The following is a 22822-nucleotide window of genomic DNA, read 5'->3' on the forward strand; positions in this document are numbered from 1 at the left end:
TTTCTCTCCCTATGAGCCCCTGATTGTATTATCTGGTTAAGCACTTTTGCATGTGGCCCCAGGTTAGGAAGGGAATTTCATGTAACAGCAGAAGGAAAGGCTGGTTAGATGGGGTGAAAAGCTGTCTGTTGTGTTTACAGAGGGGAAGAGTTTCTTCCAAATGTAGCACTTTCCTAAGGTGTTTTCAAGGAACTTTCAGGATGTTTGTATCCAGTATTTCATTTCTTTAGAGATTACTTCCAGCCTCTTACTTGTTGCTATGCCATCTTTCAAGACTAAATCCTTTTGTGTCAAAATGCAGGAGAGCAGTTGTATATGCACATCTATCACCATATGTAGACTAGCAGATGAAACGAAAAGATGTTTGATTTACTGTGTGTGTGTGTGTGTGTGTGTGTGTGTTGTAGAAGCCAACAACATTTACTAACCATAAACCAGTTTCGGATGAAAATTATTTAGGGCTTTTAAGTGACAGACATATATGTTCATTACCAAAATTTAATGAAAAACTCATTGAAAGCATATGATATCGGGAATCAGAATATTTGATCAGAGAACTAAATTGTATTTTACAAGTACCGTTTGTTTAGTTATGTTGAAGCCTTGCCCAGTTATTACAAATAAAAACCAAAAAGACTTAAGAATGCATTTTGTAGTTATGTTCTTTGCATGGCTAGAAGCTATGTGTAATAGAGTACTGCTCTTGTTTAATGCCTGATATGGGCGGGCCCAACCCGCTGTGCTAAGAACCATCCCTAGCCTGGTGTACCTGGGTTGTATAGGAGAGCATGGGGAGCAAGCCAGTAAGCAGCACTCCTAGGCAACTTCTGCTTCAGTTCCTGCCCCCAGGTTCCTGCCTTGTTTACCTTTGGTGATGGGCTATGGTCATACATACAAGTCAAATAAATCATGTGCTCCCCAAAGTTGTTTTTGGTTATGGCGTCTTTACCACAGCAATCGAAAGCAAACTAGGACAGTTGGCAAGATGACTTAGTGGGCAAGAGTGCTGCTTATTCCCAGATCCCACACTGGAAGGAGAGAAGCAAATCCCAAAAGTTGTTCCTGCCTTGCCTTTCATACACACACTGTGCCAAGTGCACGCCCCATTCATATTCGCCTATTCATTCATTCATTCATTCATTAATTCATTCATTCATTCTCTGTCTGTGTCTGACTGTCTCTCTCTGTCTCTCTGTCTCTGTTTCTCTTTGTCTCTCTGTGTCTCTCTGTGTCTCTGTCTCTGTCTCTCTGTCTCTCTGTCTCTCTCTCTCTCTCTCAGCACTTTCAGTCCAGCTTATGCTGACCATATATACTACTGTGTGAGCCCGTCCACTAGAGCGTAGCTGACCTTCAGGGCCACATGCTTAAAGAAAACTGACCTTCCTCTCCCAGAAGCCACCAACTGTCTTCTACAGCTTCCCAAGAAGGGATGTTGTCCCTGGCAAGGAAATCTTATCGGAAGACATTGCAGAGTAAATGGGGTGGGAAGTGAGGCAGAAAGGGAAGTCAGTTCTTTCATGGGGTTTTGTGGTCCAGGGAACTGCAAGACAGAGCAGTAGGTGAAGAGCAGCTTTCTCTGAGAGTAAGTGTACATTGATTTTGGTATTTTCAGCATATCCACCACAAACTGTGGGTGGGGTAGCAGTACTATCAACATTAGAGTGTAACGGATTTTTAATTTAAGGCTTTCCTACCACACTTTTAGAAGTTCTTACAAAATTATGTTTTGTGTATATAAGTACTTTGCCTGCATGCACATCTGTGTCTCATGTGTCTGCAGTGTCCAAGGAAGCAAAAAGTGGGCATCAGATGCCCTGGAACTAGTTTCAGATGGCTGTAGGCTAGCATGTGGGTTCTGGGCATTGAGCCTCTGTCCTCTAGAAGAACACCAAGTGCTCTTATCCACTGTGCTGTAGCTCCAGCCTCTTCCTGCTATACTTTAAAAGGACTCATTGGTATAATTATAAATATCATGGTAAAATATCTTTCATATTTAAATTTAACATAACATAATATCTCTTCTGAATGTAAAACAGTGCACTTAATATGCTTTTTATTTCCTTAAGGCTGACAAAGAATTTGTATGGTCTCTGTGGAAACGTCTTCAGGCAACAAATCCAGATCTCACTCAAACTGTCAGTTTAGTTGTGGAAAGGTGAGCTTTTAAATTATTTTTTTTCATGAGTGTTGGGTTTGTTGGATTTGTTTATCTTCAGTAGAAAGTTTCAATCTATCAATGCCCCCAAAAGATTAATTTGATGTCCAAGTGACTGACAAGCATAATCACATTATTGTAATTACTAGATTTATAACAAGAAATGCCAGATTCTCCAAGTACATATAGGGCCTCTTTCTTGCACATGCATACACATGCATGCACAGGAACACACACACGCACATACACACACATACACACACATGCACACATGCACACACACACACTCGCACACACATACCCACATACATACACACACAGAGTATGTAATGGGGGTCTCATGTAATCCACATTGACCTTGCTCTTGCTATGTAGCTGTGGATGAGTCTGAAATCTCAATTCACCTGCCTTTTCTTCCCAAGTGCTGGGGACATAGGAGTAGTTAGTTGGTAAGAGAAGTCCATGGCCTAGACACTGCTAAAGAACGAGTACAAGGGATTCCATATTTTTGGGAGTCATTCCTGTTGTCTGGCTTTGTACTTGACGGGCTGCCCTGAAAGGGAGCTTCCTAAGCTGACTCAGTTTTCCTCATTACGTAATGGTGGTGTGTACTTGAGAACCTGAGATGACTTTGCCAGAGTAGAGGAAGTTGAGGATTAAGTTGAAAGTTTTCATTTATTCTTTAATATTGCCCTATAGGGATGCTCAGTCATTTAACTGTAGATTATGGTGCCTCTCCGTGGTCATTAGAAACACCGGAGTGGTGCCGGTGCTCCTCATCACACATTTAGTATGCAGTAGTCCCCTGATATTTAGCACAGTGATTAACACACTTGCTTTCCTATTAAATGGATTTCATTATGTTTCCTAAATGGGAAGCTAAACATATGGATATCTTCTCATCCCCCCCTTTTTTTTCTGGAATCACGCTTCTTTAACCTGTATATCCTTTCCTGTGACTTCAGCTGTGTGCTTGTTTGGAGTCTCTAGCCCTGGGATAATTCTAATATTGTATGTTATTTTTCATATTAAGATCTGTGACACATGCCGGTTTATGACTGATTTTACCATCCTTGATTATTGTAGACCCCTAAGATATTGTAAGTGGCTCTTCCTCATGTGGCTTGTGTGTCCAGTTTATCACTCACACTTCTCTTTTGATGCCCAGAATTATGTCTTTTGTTTAAGCTCCCAGGTTGCTTCTTCAGTATACTGAGATTAAATGCTTCCCATTTCTATTTTTAACGTGAAGCTGTGTAAGTCTTCTTAAAAAGTCTTGGCTATTGAATTGATATTTCTGTGATCTTATTCCTCATTCTTTCTTTTTAATTTTTTTCCAACTTAAAAAGGTATCCTCAATTTTTACTTGCTTTTTGATTGAGCATAAGTAAATAGTGAAATATAACTAGGCTATTTTTTCATCCTTTATAATTTCTATTTTATACTTTTAATATACAAATATTTTTATTTGTAGAAAAGTATATATATATATATATATATATTACAAATAAATACATATTAGAGGTATATACTCAGACTCAAAAGCTTTTGATTGTTAACATGTATAATAATATTTTTGGAGAATATTGCTTTATAGCTATGATTTTCAAAACATGGTGGATATAATTTGTATATAATTAGTAAGATTTCTCTAGAGGAGTAGAACTAATAAAATGAATATGTATTTTAAAGAATTGATTAGGCTGGTTTATACATTGTGAGCAGGGTAATCCAACAATGTTTACACACTAGAAAGGCTGAGAACCTGGTAGCAGCTCAGTCAATGAGGCTGGATGTGTCAGCATCACAGGGTGATGCTGAAGGCATCAGCCTGGATGTGTCAGCTTTGGCTGCTGAAGCCAAAGCGGCTACCTTCCCAGATCACTGTGAAACTGCAGAAGGAATAGCAGCAATGGAGCAGATATACTGAACAGCAAGGAGTAAAGATGAGTAGACAAAAGCAGCAGTTTCCATGGACCTCTTTATGTTTTGGAGGGACTCTGTAGTCTGGGGGAAGATTTTCTTTACTGACTTAATTTGTACTGGAAATGCCTTTAAGGTCTTTTCCCAGAGGCTTGTCTCTTAGTTAATTCCAGATCAAGTCAGGTTGACAACTCTGATGACTAGTCTGGATTGTTAACTTGGCTGGTTCTGGAACTGGTCATTCTTTGAGGTATTTCTAGGTCAGATTATTTTCAGTGGGACAACTTACCCTAAACGTGGGTGGCTTCTTTTGGTGAGGATGGGATAAAAGGACATGGAGGAAGAAGAGCTTTGCTTTTGCCTACTTAACATTCACTCTTGTTGGCACATTTATTGACCTTGTTGTTGCTGCTGCTGAGTCCTTTGCTTTTTGGGTTTCAAACATGGACTGAAGATTAGAAACTGTGTAGGAACTCCCAGGCCTTTAGTATTATATTGGGACTGATGAGGATACATGCACTGAGAAACTTCTGGTTTCTCAGTTTCTATGGTATGATACAGATGGTGTAGGACAACTCTGGCCATATTGTATAAACCAGTCTAATAAATTCTTATTTAATATGCATATATTGTATCATTTCTGTTTCTCTAGGGAATCCTGAATAATACAACTGTGATGATTTGAATAGGTTTGGCCCTCATAGATTCATGTGTCCGAATGCTTGACCATAGGGAGTGGCACTATTAGGAGGTGTGTCCTTGTTGAAGGAAGTGTGTCACTGGGGAGAGGGGTGTGCTTTGAGGTCATATATGCTCAAGCTACCTCCAGAGTGACACACAGGATCCTTCTGTTGCCTGTGGATCAGGATGTAGAACTTTCAGCTCTGTCTCCAGTACCATATCTGCCTGGACACTGCCGTGCTTCCTACTATGATGGATAAGTAACCCAGCCCCACTTAAATGTTTTCCTTTATTACCTTGGTGATGGTGTCTCCTCACAGCAATGGAAACACTAAGACAACTGAGACTAATATCACTCAACATGTACTTAAAAAATGTTTAAAATGCTATGCGTATTGACAGACATACACAATGCCCCAAATCTCTAGGGTTGGATCCAAGAATCTTTTCTTTCTTTCTTTCTTTCTTTCTTTCTCTCTCTCTCTCTTTCTTTCTTTCTTTCTTTCTTTCTTTCTTTCTTTCTTTCTTTCTTTCTTTCTTTCTTTCTTTCTTTCTTTGAGACAGGGTTTCTCTGTATAGCCCTGGCTGTCCTGGAACTCACTCTGTAGACCAGGCTGTCCTCGAACTCAGAAATCCGCCTGCCTCTGCCTCCCAAGTGCTGGAATCAAAGGCATGTGTTACCACCTCCCAGCTCCAAGAATCTTTTTAAAAATAAACTTTTCAGATAATTCTGATGTTGTAGTTCCTAGATCCTGCTATGAAATGTTTTAAATTTTGAGTTGATTTTTAAAATTGGAAACCTATTAGTACAGTTTCTAATGTTATGGCTATGCGAATATTTTCTAGAGAGTCAGAGAGCATATTTACATTCATTTACAAGTGCAAGCTCTATCACTCAACCTGAGTCTTTCAAAGAGGAATGTTCTAAATGTTAAAGGCAAATAGAATACAGAATGTTACTCTATTATTTGACCCCAGCTAGTTAGCACTAATCACACAAATTATGCTCTGCTTAGGAATGACCATATGAAAACTTAGTTTTGTTTAGACAGTATTCATGACTGCTCTGGAATTTATAGCTGTCATTCTTTGTGCTTTTTCTTATAAAGTATTATTACTGGATGTAGTTGGGGTCTGGGTTGGATGTTACCAGTTTCTTGGTCGCTTATTGAAAGAATTGAATAAGTGCACACACAGATTGGCAAAACAAAGAAGGTAATTTTATTTGTAGCTAAGTGACAGTATAATTTATAGAGGGTATGCTGCCAAGACCAACTGAAGGCCCCACAGGAAGAATACTCTTGGAAGTCCAGTGGAATTTAGAACATAGTGAAGGAAGTTTTGTTTTTTGTTTTGTTTTGTTTTAATTTTTGAATGACACACTAAGTCATACATTCATTTTTTTCCCCACTGTGTCTGTCCCTTTCCATATACCTCTCATTTTCATCATATACACACCAAACTACGCATAGGCATAAAGTGGTAAATAATGGATTGTGTCTAAAAGTTCACCTGAACAACACAGTTTGCCTTACATGCATCCAAAATCAGTTTAGGTCAAATTGGTCCATCTGTTTGTACTTGATTCATTGGGAGTACCCTTGAAAAGAGATTGTCTAAATTCAATTATTATTAGGTGTATTGGTTGGAGTTCTGTCTGTGTTGTATTTGTGTTCAGAGATGGAGCACAGGTAGCCAGATGCAGGGAGAAGTTTGAGATGCTTCTGGCATTGTTAGAAGCATTGCTTGTTGGGGGGTATGTGTGTATGCACACTACCTGCAAGTTTAAAGTAGGCTGCTAAGACATTACAAAAGCTAGGAGTGAGTGCCTGATTTCCAGTTCTTTCAGTAACAGGCCAACAATCTAGAAGTGATTAACTCTGACACTGACCACTGGTAACATATTTGGCAAGCTGGCCAGGAAGTGAGCAAACATTCTTTTCTATTTTACTACTCAAAATTCTCCTTACTACTTTCTAAGTCCTTTTCATTCTAAACTCTAGGGTTCAGAGCCCTTGGTCTTCCCACAGTATCAACTTCTCCTAATTGTATCATACTTATGAAACACCTATGGATTGTCCCATTCCCACTTCCTGCCCAAAGTCTGAGGAATCAGGTAATTTCCTCAGGTGAAGACACTTCCTGGTGTGTGATTATAGGAAGGCATGACTTCTAAGTATGCATGTAGCTCCCATGGCCCCTTTAACTTGTCATTCAGACAATGACCTCACCTTAGTCAGCTGTATCTTTCACAAGAGGATATCTGAAAGGATATCAACAGGAGGATGCCAAAATCCACTGCTACTACCCACGGACACTATGGTGACATAGGTTATGGAGGAACTCAGCCCTAAGTCGAAGGAAACAAAAGTTATATTGCACTATGTCATCTATGCTTAGAATAAAGACATTGATTGTCCTGAGAAGGGATTTCAGAAAAGGACACACTGGGAACATATGCCCTATTCTTCCATCTTCAGGGGAGATCCTTCTGCAAGTCCCAGGCCAAAAGCTCTCCATTTTCTCTCTTCCTCTCTATTCTCCTTCTTCTTTTTATTGAACATTATCATGGGAAATTACCCCTGCTGTTCTGCCTGACTCTCGTGTAAGGTATTGCCTCAATCATTAGTAAAGGTTTGTGGCATCATGTTATATTTTAACATTGTATGACTCTAATAAACATTGAGGTACAGAGAAGAGTTGGTTCCTAAATGACCATGACTATAGTTAACACTATCCTTCAGTTAAGTATTTCGTGCAAAAGACACAGAGCAATGAGCTGAGGTTCCATTTGTGAAGGCCTGGGTAGTCCTCTGCCAAGACACCTCCATTTACTAAGGAACCAGAGAAGTCCAACAGAAGTGAATACCTCTTTGACCCTAATATTGTAGATGATCCAGACCTAAGAGATATATCTACATGTGTTTGAGTGGAAACCCCTCAGTATATCCCATAATGGTTCATCAACTCAATAGTTATGAATGTTACCAGATTGCATCTTGGGCCTGTAACTGTAATTTTTGTGATATATGCTTAAAATTGTTATATCATGAGAGGAGACATGTGCAGTAGGAATGACTATATGACCCAATAGTCAGTTAGGACAAAGAAGCATTTTCAATATGCCCCTAAATAACCAGACTGTACAGAAGGAATCTATCTTTAGTAGAATAACTTTTAAATCTTTCTGATTATAATTTTAAACATCTGTAGTTTTTTAGGATTATCTTTGTTTCTTAAAGTATCTTTTGCTTGTTTGTAATTTCATACATGATTGCAGTGTATTAACATCATGTCCATCCTCAACTCCTCTAACTCCCTTTTTTTTCTTTTTACACAAGATTCCTCTAACTCCTTTTGATACCTACTCTGTCTTTCTGGCTTCACCATCTCCTCCTCTGCTCCCTTCCCTTCTTCCTCATCTTCTTCCTTTTCTTCTTGAGTCTCCAAGTTAACCTAAAGCAGCATCACTCTGCCATGAGATAGGGATGGGCAAGGACTACATCTCTACTGTACCATGGCTGGACCTGGCATAAGTGTGAACTCTCTGGAACAAGATGAGAAACAGGGACCCTTCCTCCTGGGAAGAAGAGGGAGCTGCTCTTGGCTTGCAGCTAAGTTATGTTTCCCATTCTGCAGAGCTCGAATGACAAGGGAGGGACCAATCTTGATGTAGATATAACACAGTTCCTTGCTTTTTATTTTATATTTAACTTTCTTAAATAGATTGTTTTCTTACTTGTTTGCCCTAGGACTATTTTATGTTACATATTTCACCAATTTCCCTGGGAAGTGAATTGAAGGAACTTTAATTTTTTTTAAATAATGTATTTATTTTTATTTTCTGTGCATTGATGTTTTGCCTGCATATATATCTGTATAAGGGTATCAGATTCCATGGAACTGGAGTTACAGACAGTTGTAAGCTGCCATGTTGGTGCTTATGGGGCAGTGGACTGTGGTTACAGACAGAAAACCTGGTAAGGTCAAGGAGATTCATGAACTCTGGCAATCCTCATAATTGAGAACAATAGGAATTTAAATCTACACTCAACCAGGTTCTGTCCTGGAACATGTGACCATGACATCCCATTCAGAGGACTGTGACAATCAGTCACACAGGGACCACACCTGAAGTCCTTCCACATGCTGATGAGGCATCCCTAACATCTCAGACCAAGCCAATAGAAAGCATCAGCCTCTAGAACCCAACCCACTCCCAAATGCTTATAAGGTCCTACCCACAAGGAGTAAAGTGCATGAGTCAGCGAAGGTCTTCTGAGAGTGCCTGTCTTACTCAGCTGTAACACTCCATGGAAGGATTTTCTCTCCCTAAGCTTTCATTGCTGGACCTCAGCCAGGCCCAAACAGCTGGGTGCACAAGCCTGCCAGCACCACTTTCTGCTCAGTGGCCAGGACCTGGGCCCATAGCTGCTCGCTGCATCTTGCCACCCGCCACCAACTCTGGGGCAGCTGCAGCCTTGGAAGAGGCCCAGCAGTCCACCTTACTTTGGCTTCCCCTTGGAGAGTTTTAAGTCTTTGGCCTCTCCAGTCAGGCCAGAACCTTGTAGATCCTCACAGACATCACCCAGTACGCAGACCAGCAGTTGCTGCGAATTAAATCTGGGTCCTCTGAAGAGCAGCCAATGCTTGTAACCACTGAGACATCATCTCGCCAGCCTCTTGAGGAATTTTTAATACTGCCATGTCCAGAGTTCATCACTTGTTGTTTGTTGCTTTAAACTGTTAAACTTTCGATGATTTTGATTCAGCAGTACATGACCTAAGCACTTAGACCAAAAGCTATAGACAGTTTTAATTATGCCTTATACTGGCTGAGATGTAGCTAGTGGTAGAATGATTGCTTAGTATGTACAGGGTCCTAGATATAATACTCAGTACTTCCAACACACATGACACACACACACACACACACACACACACACCAGACCCTACATACAACTTCTGTCAGCACTATTTATGCTACATTCTGGATATAATATACTTTCAAACTTTTGTTATTTTATACATCTGAAAGATAAAAACAGTATTTTAGAATACTGACTTGCATTTCTTTTACTTTATGCATTAGGTTTGAGATCCATATTATACTTTCTACTATGGATTTTTCCTTACATCTTTCTGTACCCATTGCCTTTGGCATTTCTAATTCATGTCCTGTGGAGCCTTTCAAACCTAGTATGTTGTGTGTAGAGCTTAACTGGGGTCCTTTTGGAGTTACTTTACTACCTAACTTTCTCACTGCCACAGACAGGCCATTTTCTTCCTTCCATCTGAATTTCACATCTTGAGGGTAATCTTTGATACTTTTTAGCCTCTTTTCTAACAGAAAATCAATTCCCAAGTTCAGTCCCTTTTCCTTTGCAGTGTCACTCAAACCTAGTAATGCTTCTTTGTCCTTCCTTGACTTCTAAGTCCTTCATCTCGGCTCTGACTGTCTCAGCTGTGAACATCATACTGATTTCTGTTTCAAAATCAGTCTGTTTTACACCTTCACTTTGAAACAAAGCAAGACTGTAAGACAATAAATGGGGGGGGGGGACATTGAAATGCAGACTAGAAGCCACCAGTAGAAAATTTGAGATTAACTAAATGCTGATTTGGAGGAAATGTATAGCTGTTTGCTTAAGTGCCTAGGAGACACCAAATGTTGCAAAAAGAACAACTTTGGATGCTGGGATAAGTACATATATGGCCATATAGTAAACAGTGTTGACAATTATTAACTGAATGTCACTTGTCAGTCACTGCTTAGTGAGAGAAAGAGAATTCTGCATAGCCATTAATGCTGTCAGAGGAAAGGCATTTATAGAAATGGAAAAATTTAAATGGAGTTTGATAAACATTATGGAAAGGGTATTCATATTATTATGATTTTTCTTATTTCTAGAGAGAGACATATAATAGTCTTAAAATTCTATTTTAAATAGAAGTTCATTATATCATTGAAAACCAACTTTTGCTTTTCATAAAATAATAATGATAATAATAATAATAAACAACAAACACCAAATATTATATGTGTTATACTTTTCTTATGTGTTTGTAGACAGTAGAATTTAGAATTTCTTATTTGTTGTACTTGTTAGTTAATCAGATTGTCCCATAGCCATGTCTGTGAGAGACTATCTTTACTGATTATTGATCTGGGAGTGTCTAGTCCCCAGCCCACTAAGGGTGGCACCATACTTAGGTAGTGGGTCTGAGTTTACAAGAAAGGTAGCTGAGCATGAGCCAGTTAGTATCATTCCTTCATGATTCTGCATCAGTTCTTGACTGAATTCATACCTTGCTTTCCTTCAGTGATGAACTGTGACCTGGAAGTGAAAGAAACCGTTTTCTTTCTTAAGTTGCTTTTGTGCATGGTGTTATCACAGAAAGCAAACTAGAACATAGGTATTTGAGGTCTTTTTTTTTTTTTTTAATTTTAAAATAAATGATTGCTGCAAAGCACAATTTAGATAATGACATTTTTACTAGGTCTGTGGTCTGTCTAGTAACTAATCTTCTGTGTCCTCTGACTGAACACTTGTTCCCAGGTTTCACCAAAAAGTCCTTGCCCTGGCCTGCTTTTCTTCTCGACCCCTATCAAAGACTATGTGGAGCTGGGGCAGGAGTTAGTGCTGACTGGAATCTCTGCTGAGGGAAGTCTTGTGACCTATTCCCTTGTCTGTGAAGGAATGCCAGCAGCCACTGCCATAGGCCTAGCTACCAGTGTGTTCTCCTTATTCCTCTGCTATGACCATAGGCCAAGGTATGCTCCAGGTTACCTCAGCAACTCCACTTCTTGATGGCTGATAGTCCTGTCACGTCCTGGGGGAATACTACACAATAATTATCTTAGTATGTTTTTTTTAACTTGATAGTTTATATATTTTAAGGTAGTTGTTGAATAGGTATCATATTTAACTGTGACGGTTTAAGCTTGGTTTTCAGCATTGGTTGGATCTGGAATCAACTAAGAGATACTCCCATGGATGGGTCTGTAAGAATATTTCCTGGAAAGATTTAACTGAGGCAAAGGAAACCCTCCTCCAGAGTGGGCAGCACCCACCATTTGCAACTTACATATAAGTGGGCCGAGAGAAAAATCAGTGCTGCTTTTGCCTGCCTGTTCTTGTTCCTCCTGGCTAGTGCATCTATTCACGTGCTCTGGATGCTGCTGCTTCCATCCTAGGATGACATTGAAACCTACTGTCTTTGGCCTTTGGGTATAGACACGTTCTCCTGGAATCCCCCAGGTCTTCAATGCTAAATTGGGACTATTGAGACATTCAGTCTAGTTCCCTGGACACCTGCCAACCTCTCCTGTATGCACACAGCCTTTGCTGGACTACCCAACCTGTATTTTATAGTCCAATCTAATAAATCCCCTTTGTGTTATATGTTCATTCTATGTATTCTGCTCCTGTTCTAGAGCAGTGGTTCTCAACATGTGGGTCATGATATCCCTTTGGGTGTCAAATGATGCTTTCACAGGGTCACCTAAGACAAATTGGAAAACACATATATCTACATTTTGATTCATAACAGTAGCAGAATGACATTTATGAAGTAACAATGAAAATTGTTGTGTGGTTGGGGGCCACCATAAGAGGAACTACATTAAAGGATCGCTGCATTAGGAAGGTTGAGAACCACTGCTCTAGGGGAGCCTTAATATAATAGCCATACTGTCATTTATTCTGTTATACTCTATGTATTATTTATGATTATTATTTTCATTTCCTTATTTGAATCTTGTTTTTGTTTTTGTTTTTGGTATTAAACTTGTAACACTCCTCCTGCCTCAGCCTCCAAGTGTTGAGCTAACATGCCTGCATCTCTGTTTGAAATGTAGAGGTGATGGCTATAACAATTGATAAGGATTATGACTGGGAGCAGAGTACAGTGGGGTATGGTAATTTACAGTGAGACAGGGTGATAATCTCCCCCTCCCCCTTGTGTGTGTGTGTTGGTTCTGTTTAGAGCAATAGCTCCATCAGAAGATGAGGTGAACTACAAAGGAAAAAAGGTTAATGCAAGCATGTTTGGAATGCATACTCAACTGCCATTGTCTGGCATCCATTTTCATCCCTTCTTACAAAGTAATTTTAGAACTTAGGTAATACTTAAACTGATAGAAAAGACAGCCTACGAGTGCATGTCAACCCTTTTGTTGTTTTAAGTAACTTCTGGTACATTCTTTTAAAAGAACCCATGTTTCTAGGTATATAATTTGAAATTAAATATTAAACTAGAAACAAAATCATGGCAAGTGTTAATATCAAGTATTTTTTTTCAATAGAAAAATTTTATGTCTTATGTTCACTTTAATCCATGTTGTTAAATTTTAAGAAATGTTCATTTTTATTTTATGTATTAATGATTGCCTATATGCATGCATGTATATCACATATGTGCCTGGTGTCCATGGAGACCAGAAAGGATGTTGAAACCCCTGGAGCTGGAGTTACAGATGGTCATGAAATAATAAGTGTGGGCTGAGAATGGAGCCTGAGTCCTCTACAACCAGAGAAAGTGCTCCTAACTACTCAGCCCTCTCTCAGGCCCTCATTTTAAGTTAGTTATTCTGGGTGAGATCAAGGTCCACTTTTATTTTTAAAGAACTTTAATATATTATTATCATATGTGCATATAATGTGGGGTGGGCATGGAAAGTCTAAACACTACTTGGGGAGTTGCTTTTCTGCCTTCAGGTTGGCTCTTCTTCAGGCCTATACAAGTGCTTTTACACAGACCGGTCTCACCAAGCCACATTTTATTCTTAATTATTGGAATGTGTAATCTGTCCATCACAATTTAAGAGTTTATCCTTTTTGCACTGTGCAATCTTTGTTAAAAACTAAGTGATGGTTTGTTTATGGATGTACTTACTTCCATGTTCACTGTTCCAGTCTACTGATCTATGGGTCTGTGCTTATGTCAGTAACACCATTTTGATTACTACAGCTTTGTGACTGAATTAACAAACAGAACACGTGACCTCTCTAGCTTTATTTTTCTTACCCAAGAATGCTGTTTTGTGTGTGAATCTTTTTGATTACATTTTATTTTTAAATTTAAAAATTTCATTGCCACTTTGACAAGGTCAATATTGAAATTGTAGCTTGCTTTGGGTAGTATGCACATTTAAAAAATAAGCATTCCTCTGGTTCCGTGATAATGAGATCAGTTTCCAGATCTTATATTTCTTCAGTTTGTTCATCAATTTTCTCCAGGTTTCTGCTTCATCTTCTTGGTTAAGCTTATTCCTAAGTGTTTATTTTTTCCTTTTTTTATTATTGAATATTTTCTTTATTTACATTTCAAATGCTTTCCCTTTTCCAGGTCTTCCCTTCAGAAACCCCCCTATCCCATTACCCCTCTCCCTGTCTCTATGAGGGTGCTCCCCTACCCGGTCCCCTCCCACCTTCCTGTGCTGTCACTCCCATACACCACTGTTTATATTCTTCTTAGTGCTTGTATTCAGCAGGTTGCAGGGAAGCAGAGGCAGGAGTGCTACTTTTCCTTGGACCTCTTTATATCTAGGCCCCCTTGGAACTTGTCTTCCTCTCACTTAATCCTTCCTAGGAATTCACTCATAGACCTGGTCAGAGTCTAGTTCATTCTATCTCCTGTTAAGTTGACCAGTCAAGATTATCAATTACAGTAATATTATAAATGAGGTTGCTTATAATTCATTCTTAGAGATTATGCTGATAAGCTACAGACACCTGATATAGAGAGATTTTTTGTCTTCTGAAACTTTATTGATTCATTTATTCTTGAAGCATTCTTTTTTTAAAGGAGACTGGGGTTTTCTTGAAGTAAACATATCCAACTGCAAATAAAATATTCTACTTACTTTCATTTTATTTGAATGTATTTATTTATTTTCCTGCCTAAGTGGATATCAGTAGTCTATTAAAGTCTAAAGAAGTAGCAAGCATGTATCTTTATATTATTGTAGATCTTACAGGAAAGCTTTATTTGTTAGCTATGATAATGTTATATGGGCTTTATAATGTAGAACCGTGGATGCCAATTTCCCTACTGCTGTGATCTTTTAATCTACTTCCTCATGTTGTGGTGACCCCCAACCATAATTTTTTTTCTTTGCTTCTTCTTTTTACTTTTGCTACTGTTGTAAAACATAATGTAAATATCTGTGTTTTCCTATGGTCTTAGGTGATCCTGTGAAATGATTGTTCCACCCTAAAAGAGTTCTCAACCTATAAATTGAGAACTGCTCACATAGAACCTTCTCTTTACATTCATTTTTTCTTTACAGATTTTTTTAAATAATGAAAAAGCCATTTGTAGAGTACTTTTTAGTGTGCTGTGATGGACCTTCATTCTTTAATGTGGTGTATCATATGTATTGATGGCTATGTGTTGCACTATTCTTATCCTGAGGGTAAACATCTATCAGATGTATGCAATCCTTCTAACATGCTATTGACCCTAACTAAGATTTGGTTGATAGCGTTTTTACCTGTGTGTAGGTTTCTTCTTGGCCTGGTTTTGTTATCAGGCCAGGTTAAATAAGTTTGAAACTATTCTTTATTTATTTTTGGAATAGTTTGAGAAAGATCAGTATCAACTATTCTTAAATTGTTGTTATAGATAAAGCTCTTTTCTTGGACTTGTGGGAGTTTTGGTTGCTAATTTAATTTCTCTTTATTTAACTATTCATATTCCATATTTCTTCATGACTCAATTTTGACAGGCTAAATGCAATAAGGATTTATCTAAATTTTCTAGGTTATCAAATTTGATGATAGGTAACCTTCCTGTAGTTCCTTGTCATCCTTTGATTGTATGAGATATAAATTATGTTTCTGCCTTCATTTTTGATTTACTATATGGTTCGTTTCTGTATGTGCATTAATTTTCTATGTATACATTCATTAATTAGTAAGCTTCCATCATTCTCTTTTGCTTTTTTCCCCTTTAGTTTTGATGTTAGGTTTCAGGGTTTTAATTTTTTTCTTTGATTTGTTCTTTGACTAACTTTAGTTGTTCAGGACTATGTCCTCTGCTTTTCTCATGTTTGCGACCTTTCCAGGTTTCCTTTCCTTTCAGTTCTACTCTTATTCCACTGTGATCAGAATACATACTTATCCTGAGGGTAAACATTTATCATTTGTATGTAATCCTTATAACATGTTATTTATTAAGAGTTTCTCTTCGTTCTAATAGATGTTCTATACTGTAGATATTTTGTTTGTGTAAGATGAGTATATACTCTGTTGCAGTTGGATAGCAGGTTTTGGATATTTCTTTTGGGCCATGTTATTAACCTGTTAAATTTCTATGTTGTTACTGTTATTGAAAATGAACCATTGACATCTTCTATTATTTTTTCTTCATTTTCTGTTTACTCTTTAAAACCTGTCAGTACTGCTTTATTGGTGCAGCGGTGGACCCATGAGCATTCATAATTTTATTCTAATGATGAAATTGACCCTTTATCCTTTCGTAATCACCTATTCTTGTTTGGTTGGGCTTTTTTTCTTTTAGCACTTGGAACATATCATTCATCCTACCATTTTGATCATTGGATTATAAAGTGTTAGGTAAAGATACTTTACAGTTTAGCTTGGGGACCTTTGTGTTTTCTGGAATTTGGAGGTGTATGTGGTACAACTGCAGCTCTGAGATTGGTTCTTGTGGTGGTTTGAGTGAACATGACCCCATAGGCTCATAGGGAGTGGCATTATTTGAAAGGTTAGGACATATGGACTTGTTGAGGAAGCTGTGGCTTTTCTAGAATGAGTGTAACCTTGTTGGAGTAGGTTTGGCCTTCTTGGAGGAAGTATGTCAATAGAGCTGGCCCTTGAGGTTTCAGAAGCACAGGGCTGATACGGAATCTCTGCAGCGCCATGTCTGCCTGTGTGGTGCATGCTTCCTGCCATCATGATAATAGACTAAACCTCTGAACTGTAAGCGAACCCCTATAAGATATTTTCCTTTATAAGAGTTGCTGGGGTCATGGTGTGTCATCACAGCATGGTTGTTTGGGAGTAACTGTCCGTGTTCTGGGATGGCAGTGGTTGCTGGGGACTCAGTAGCAAGGGTCTTTCCTCACATGTTGCTAGAAATTACTGATACCTCCATTATAGACAAAACTTCAGGGGGTCTATAGCTTTAGCTATAGTGATGAAGGTTCCTCATAGGCTGCCAGGGTGTCTACAGATAGGGCATTGGAGACCATGGTGGAATATGCTGTATGGGTGACCATGATCGTCTCCTTACTTCTTTGATCTTAGGACTGGTTATATGTTCAGAAATCCTCTCCAAGCAGTTATTCCCACTTTTTGATCCCCTGGGTTGTAGTGCACTTAAAAACTTATTTTTCATGTATACTGGCTGTGCCTCAGTGCTATGCATGTGTACCATGTGCAACATCTGCATGCAGGAGCCTGCAGAGGTTAGAAGAGGGTGTCAGGTCCCTGGAACTGGAGTTCTAAGCAGTTGTAAACTGCCATGTGGGTAATGGGAAATGAGCCGGGGTCCTCTGCAAGAATGCTTACACACTGAGCTACCATCTATCTCTGCAGTTCTTATAATGTTCTTAATTAAACTCTTCAAAAGATTTAGTTCATTAGTTAATTATGTGTATGTAGAAAGAGTAGGGTGGGAGCGTCATGAACATGCAATTTCAGGTGCCTATGGAGACCAGGGAAACTGGAGTTATAGGCAGTTGTGAGCCATCTGAGGTGGGTACTGGGAATCAAACTCAGATCTCCTGAAAGATCTGCAAGCACTGTTGCCTAGTGATCAGTCTTTCCAGCTCAGATTGGATTCTTGAGCTGTTCTAGAGCTACTTTGTTTATGAATAGCATTTAAATTACTTTTATTTTTTACAGGAACATGAGGTTTGGTATTTTCTACTTTAGTTATCCTACAGTTTACTGGTTTTAAATTACATATTAAAGGGATAATTGTAAAATCTTTGAATTCTTAAGGTCTTTCTATGAGGCATCATTTTAATTCTCCAATTCTAAAATTTGCTGAAGATTTTTTGTGTGTTCATTTTTATTAATTTATTTGTTCATATATTGTAAGGCAGTTTCCCCTCTCCCTTTCTCCTCTCACCTCCTTCTTACCCCATCTCCTCCCTCCCCACCCACTCCTCCTCCATTTCTCTTTAGAAAAGTGCAGGCCTCACAGGGATATCAACCAAACATGACATACCCAGTTGCAATAAGATCAGGTCCCTCCCCTCATATTTAGGGTAGACAAGGCAGCTTGTAGGACTCCCAAAGGTGACAAAAATATCAGAAACAGCTCTAGCTCCCTCTGGTAGGATTTTCACAAAAACACCAACCTGTATAACTATGACATATTTACAGAGGGCCTAGGTTAGACCCACGCAGCTGTATAACTATGACATATTTACAGAGGGCCTAGGTTAGACCCACGCAGGCTTCCTGATTGTCAATTTAGTCTCAGTGAGCCCCTGTGACTTCAGGTTTGTTGCGTCTGCGGGTTTTCTTATGGTGCCCTAGATCCCCTTGGCTCATACAACCCTTCCCCCCCCTCTTCAGCAGGATTCCCTGAACTCCACCTAATGTTTGTCTCTGCATTGGCTTCCATCAGTTGCTGGGTGAATCCTCACTGATGACAGTTGTACATAGCACCAATCTATGAATATAACAGAGTATCATTAGGAGTATCATTTCATTGGCTTGTTTTTTTTCTTTTCTTTTTTTTTTTTTTTTTTTTTTTTTTTTTTGGCCAGTCCTGTTTGGTTCTATCCTAGGTCTCTAGGCCAATAGGCCTCACTTCCATAGTTTCTGTACCACCATTACCTCAGCACATTGTGTTACCAGGACAGATTGTAGGTCAAAGGTTTTGTGGCTAGGTTGGTGTCCTAGTCCCTCCACTGGTAGTCTTGCCTGGTTATAGGACATGGCCAGTTCAGGCCCTGTGTGCCCCATTGTAGGAGTCTTAGTCATCCTAATAGATTCCTGCGAGTTTCCATTGTACAAGTTTCTACCTTGACCTCCCTCTCCAATTTGAGTTGTCTCTTCCAGTACTCTCTCCCTCCATTCCTTCCTCAACTGGTCCCTACTGTTCCCTGTCCATACATACCCCAATCCACCTACAAAATTTATTCTATTTTCCCTTCCCAGGGAGATCCATGCATTCTCTCCTGAGGCAGCCCTCCTTGTTACTTATCTTCTCTAGATCTGTGGGCTTTAGCTTTATTACCTGTTACTTTGTAGTTAACATCCACGGATAAGTAAATAAATACTGTATCTTTCTGGCTCTGGGTTACCTCATTCTGGATGCTTTATTCTAGTTCCGTCTATTTGCCTGCAAATTTCATGATGTCATTGCTTTTAACAACTGTATAATGCTCCATTGTGTATATGTGCTACATTTTCTTTATCCATTATTCAGTTGAAGGACATATAGGTTGTTCACAGTCACTGGCTATTACAGAGAAAACTATTGTAAACATAATTGAGCAAGTTTCTCTGTGGTATAAAGGAGTGTCTCTTGGGTATATACCCAGGAGTGGTACAGCTGGGTCCAGAGGTAAATTGGTGCCCCATTTTCTAAGAAACTACTGTATTGATTTCTAAAGTGGCTGGATAAGTTTATGTTTGCACTGCTATCAGTGATGGAGTGTTCTCTTTGCTCCATGTCCTCACCAGCATGAGCTGAAACTTGTGTTTGTGATCTTAACCATTCAGACAAGTGTAAGATGAAATTTCAGAATAGTTTTGATTTGCATTTTCCTGATGGCTAAGGACATTCCTTTAAATGCTTCTCAGCTATTTGTGATTCCTCTGTTGAGAATTCTGTTTAGATCTGTACCCCATTTTTAAATTGGATTACTTGGTTTATTGATGCATACTTTCTTGAGTTCTTTATATATTTTAGTGAGTAGCCATCTGTCAAGTGTGGAGTTTGGTGAAGATCTTTTCCCATTTTGTAGGCTGTCGTTTTGTCCTATTGATAGTGTCCTTTGCCTTATAGAAGCATTTCAGTCTCGTGAGGTCTCATTCATTAATTATTGTTCTTAGTGCCTGAGCTGTTTGTGTTCAGTTCAGGAAGTTGTCTCATGTGACAATGCATTTAAGGTTATTTTCTACTTTCTCTTTTATCAGGTTCAGTGTATTTGGTTTTATGTTGAGGACTTGGACTTGGACCCATTGGACTTGAGTTTTTTGCAGTGATAGATATGGATCTATTTGCCTTCTTTTACATGTCAACATCCAGTCAGACCAGCACAATTTGTTGAAGATGTGTAATTTTTGCTTCTTTATCAAAAACCATGTGTCCATAGATACTTAGATTTACATTTGGCTATTTAATTCAATTCCATTGACCAACTGTTTTTATGCCAATACCATGTGGTTTTTATTAAATAACTCTTTACTACAGCTTGAAGTCAGTCATGGTGATACCTCCAGAAGTTCTTTTATTGTACATGATTGTTTTAGTTGTCTTATTTTTCTCCCATATAAAGTTGAGTATTGTTCTTTCAAGATCTGTAAAGAATTGAGTTAGAATTTCGATGGAGATTGCATTGAATCAGTAGATTACTTTTGGTAAGATGGCCATTTTTACTATGCTAATTTTACCAATTCATAAGCATGGAGGTCTTTCCATCTTCTGAGATCTTCTTCAGTTTCTTCAGAGACTTGAAGTTCTTGTCATACAGGTCTTTCACTTGCTTGGGTAGAGTTACATCAAGTAATTTGTGCTATTGTGAAAGGTATTGTCTCCCTGAATTCTTTCTCAGCCCATTTGTCCCTTGTATATAGGAGGACTTCTGGTTTTTTGAGGTAACCTTGTATCTTAGCACTTTGTTGAAGGTGTTTATCAGCTGTAGGAGTTCCCAGGTGTGCACATGCACATTATCTTATCATTCGCAAACAGTGATGCTTTGACTTCCTTTCCAGTTTGCATCCCCTTTATCTTCTTTAGTTGTCTTACTGCTCTAGCTTGAACTTCAGTACTATATTGAATAGACATAGTGAGAGTGGACAGCCTTGTTTTCTCCTGGATTTCAGTGGGATTATTTTAAGTTTCTTTTTGTTCAATTTGATGTTGACTATTGGCTTGCAGTAAATTACTTTTATATTTAATTATGTATCTTGTATCCCTGATCTCTCCAAGATTTTATCATGAAGTAGTGTTGGATTTTATCACAGGCCTTTTCAGCATTTAATGAGATGATAATATGTTTTTTCTTTCAGTTTGTTTATGTGATGGTTTACACATAAAAGTTTACTTATGTTGAACCACAAGTACATCTCTGGGATGAAGCCTACTTGATCATGGTGGATGATCTGTTTTTTAATGGGAGAATATTTTAAAATGGAAAAAATAGCAACATTTACAGTATTTGGTTAAAATATCTAAATACTTGGTTTCATTGCACTTATTATAAGCCTAATCAAAGTATTTACATATTCACCCATCAACTATTTAATCATAGAAGCCTTTACATCAAGGACTGCACTGTCACTCACATTGTATTCATTTCTGCTGACACTTATCTTTGCTACTTTATTGCATGAGGGAGTAGCCCTTGGAAATCTGAGAGTAATACTTCTAAAAGTTTGTGGAAACAAATAGTTAAACCTGATTGGAGGGCAGCATTGAAGACTAACTGGTTTATTTCAAAGAGGTTACTGCCCCAGGGCACTAAGCACCTATCACCATTCACTGGAAAACAGCAATGCTGGGCACTGCCTAAATATCATTAGTAAGAAGCTTTTTAGCTGTACTGATGAATTGTAAAATGCAACATTTGTATGTTTAATTTCAGCATTAATTATCTCAATGGTACTTTAGTTCTTCTGACCTTAAAGATGAATAGTAAATGAAGTAGAAATTTCCTTAATTAATCATCAGTGTGGTGAAGATGGATTTGCCCTTCAAATCAGAAACTTTTGAAATATATATGCATATACATATTTAATTTTTAAAAAAGCCTGTGTCATTTGTCACTCTGATGTTGTTTATTTTAAGGAAATAACTTATATAAACCTTGATTTGTGCCCTAATCTTAAAATATGACTATAATAAAAGTATGGCTGGGTGGGTAACACCCTTGAGCACATAAAGGTTCATTGGTAGCTGAAATTAAGCTGTGGAAATTTATGCCTATTTTCATTTTTTGTTAGCCTACTTTTTTTGTAAATGACACTTACAATAATTAATTTTTTATTTTTAAACTTTTATTAAATATACTTATATCACTTTCCACTTCTTTCCTCCTTCGAACCCCTCTTATGTACCCACTCCATCTCAAACTGATATTCTCTTTTCTTATGATTATATACATATATATTTATATGTATTCATATAAAACTATGTGAACATCCCTATCTATCTATCTATCTATCTATCTATCTATCCATCTATCTATCTATCCTCATGAATCCATTTGATATTGTGTATATATGATTTTGTGGCTGACCACTTTATATTGTTTAATCAGTTAGGGACCTCTGCCGTGGGACAGTCTAGATCTCCACTTCTCAGTTTTCCTAATTTGCCTATACTTCTTAGTCTATTAGTGGGACCCCGTGAGGTTTCCCCGTTCCATGTTAACATGCCTAGTGTCTTTGTCATTGTTCAGGTCTTATTTAGACAACTATTTTATTGAGGTGTAATGTGTATAGCTTCTGTGTTATTTCTAGGAGACACCATCTCAAAGCAGACTTGTTCCACTGGCTCTTAGATATTTATACCCCTCCCCCCTACATACACCTCTTTTGCCATGTTCCCTGAGCCTTCGGCACAGGAGTTGTGTTGTGGATGTGTCCATTGAGGCTGGGCACCCTATGATCAGTTGATCTCTGCTTTATGATCTGTTGTAGTTTTCTCTAATGATCCTTGTTGTTTGTAGAGAGAAGCTTCTCTAATGAGGGATAAGAGCTATATTTGTTTTTGAGTGTAAGAGTAAGATTTACAAAGGTATTATACTGGTCTAGTAAAGTGGCAGCATTAGGTTCTTGAAGATCCACTCTATCACTAGGCCCAAGTTAGTTGGCTATTTTTCTAGTACCGAGCATGATTTCCTTTAGT

At 38.4% G+C, this 22822-nt stretch overlaps 1 protein-coding gene across 2 annotated transcripts in view; it reads left to right on the forward strand.

Annotated features, from left to right (window-relative positions):
* The window catches only part of Cntln (centlein), a 241922-nt gene that overhangs the window by 2438 nt on the left and 216662 nt on the right, over positions 1-22822 (forward strand). For both annotated transcript variants that reach the window (XM_031377791.1, XM_031377792.1), the window contains exon 2: positions 2067-2155. In XM_031377791.1, coding sequence (XP_031233651.1) covers positions 2067-2155 — 89 coding nt within the window. The remainder of the gene's footprint in view (positions 1-2066; positions 2156-22822) is intronic.

The sequence above is a fragment of the Mastomys coucha genome, unplaced genomic scaffold (genome assembly GCF_008632895.1).
Source record: "Mastomys coucha isolate ucsf_1 unplaced genomic scaffold, UCSF_Mcou_1 pScaffold18, whole genome shotgun sequence".
Classification (NCBI taxonomy): domain Eukaryota; kingdom Metazoa; phylum Chordata; class Mammalia; order Rodentia; family Muridae; genus Mastomys; species Mastomys coucha.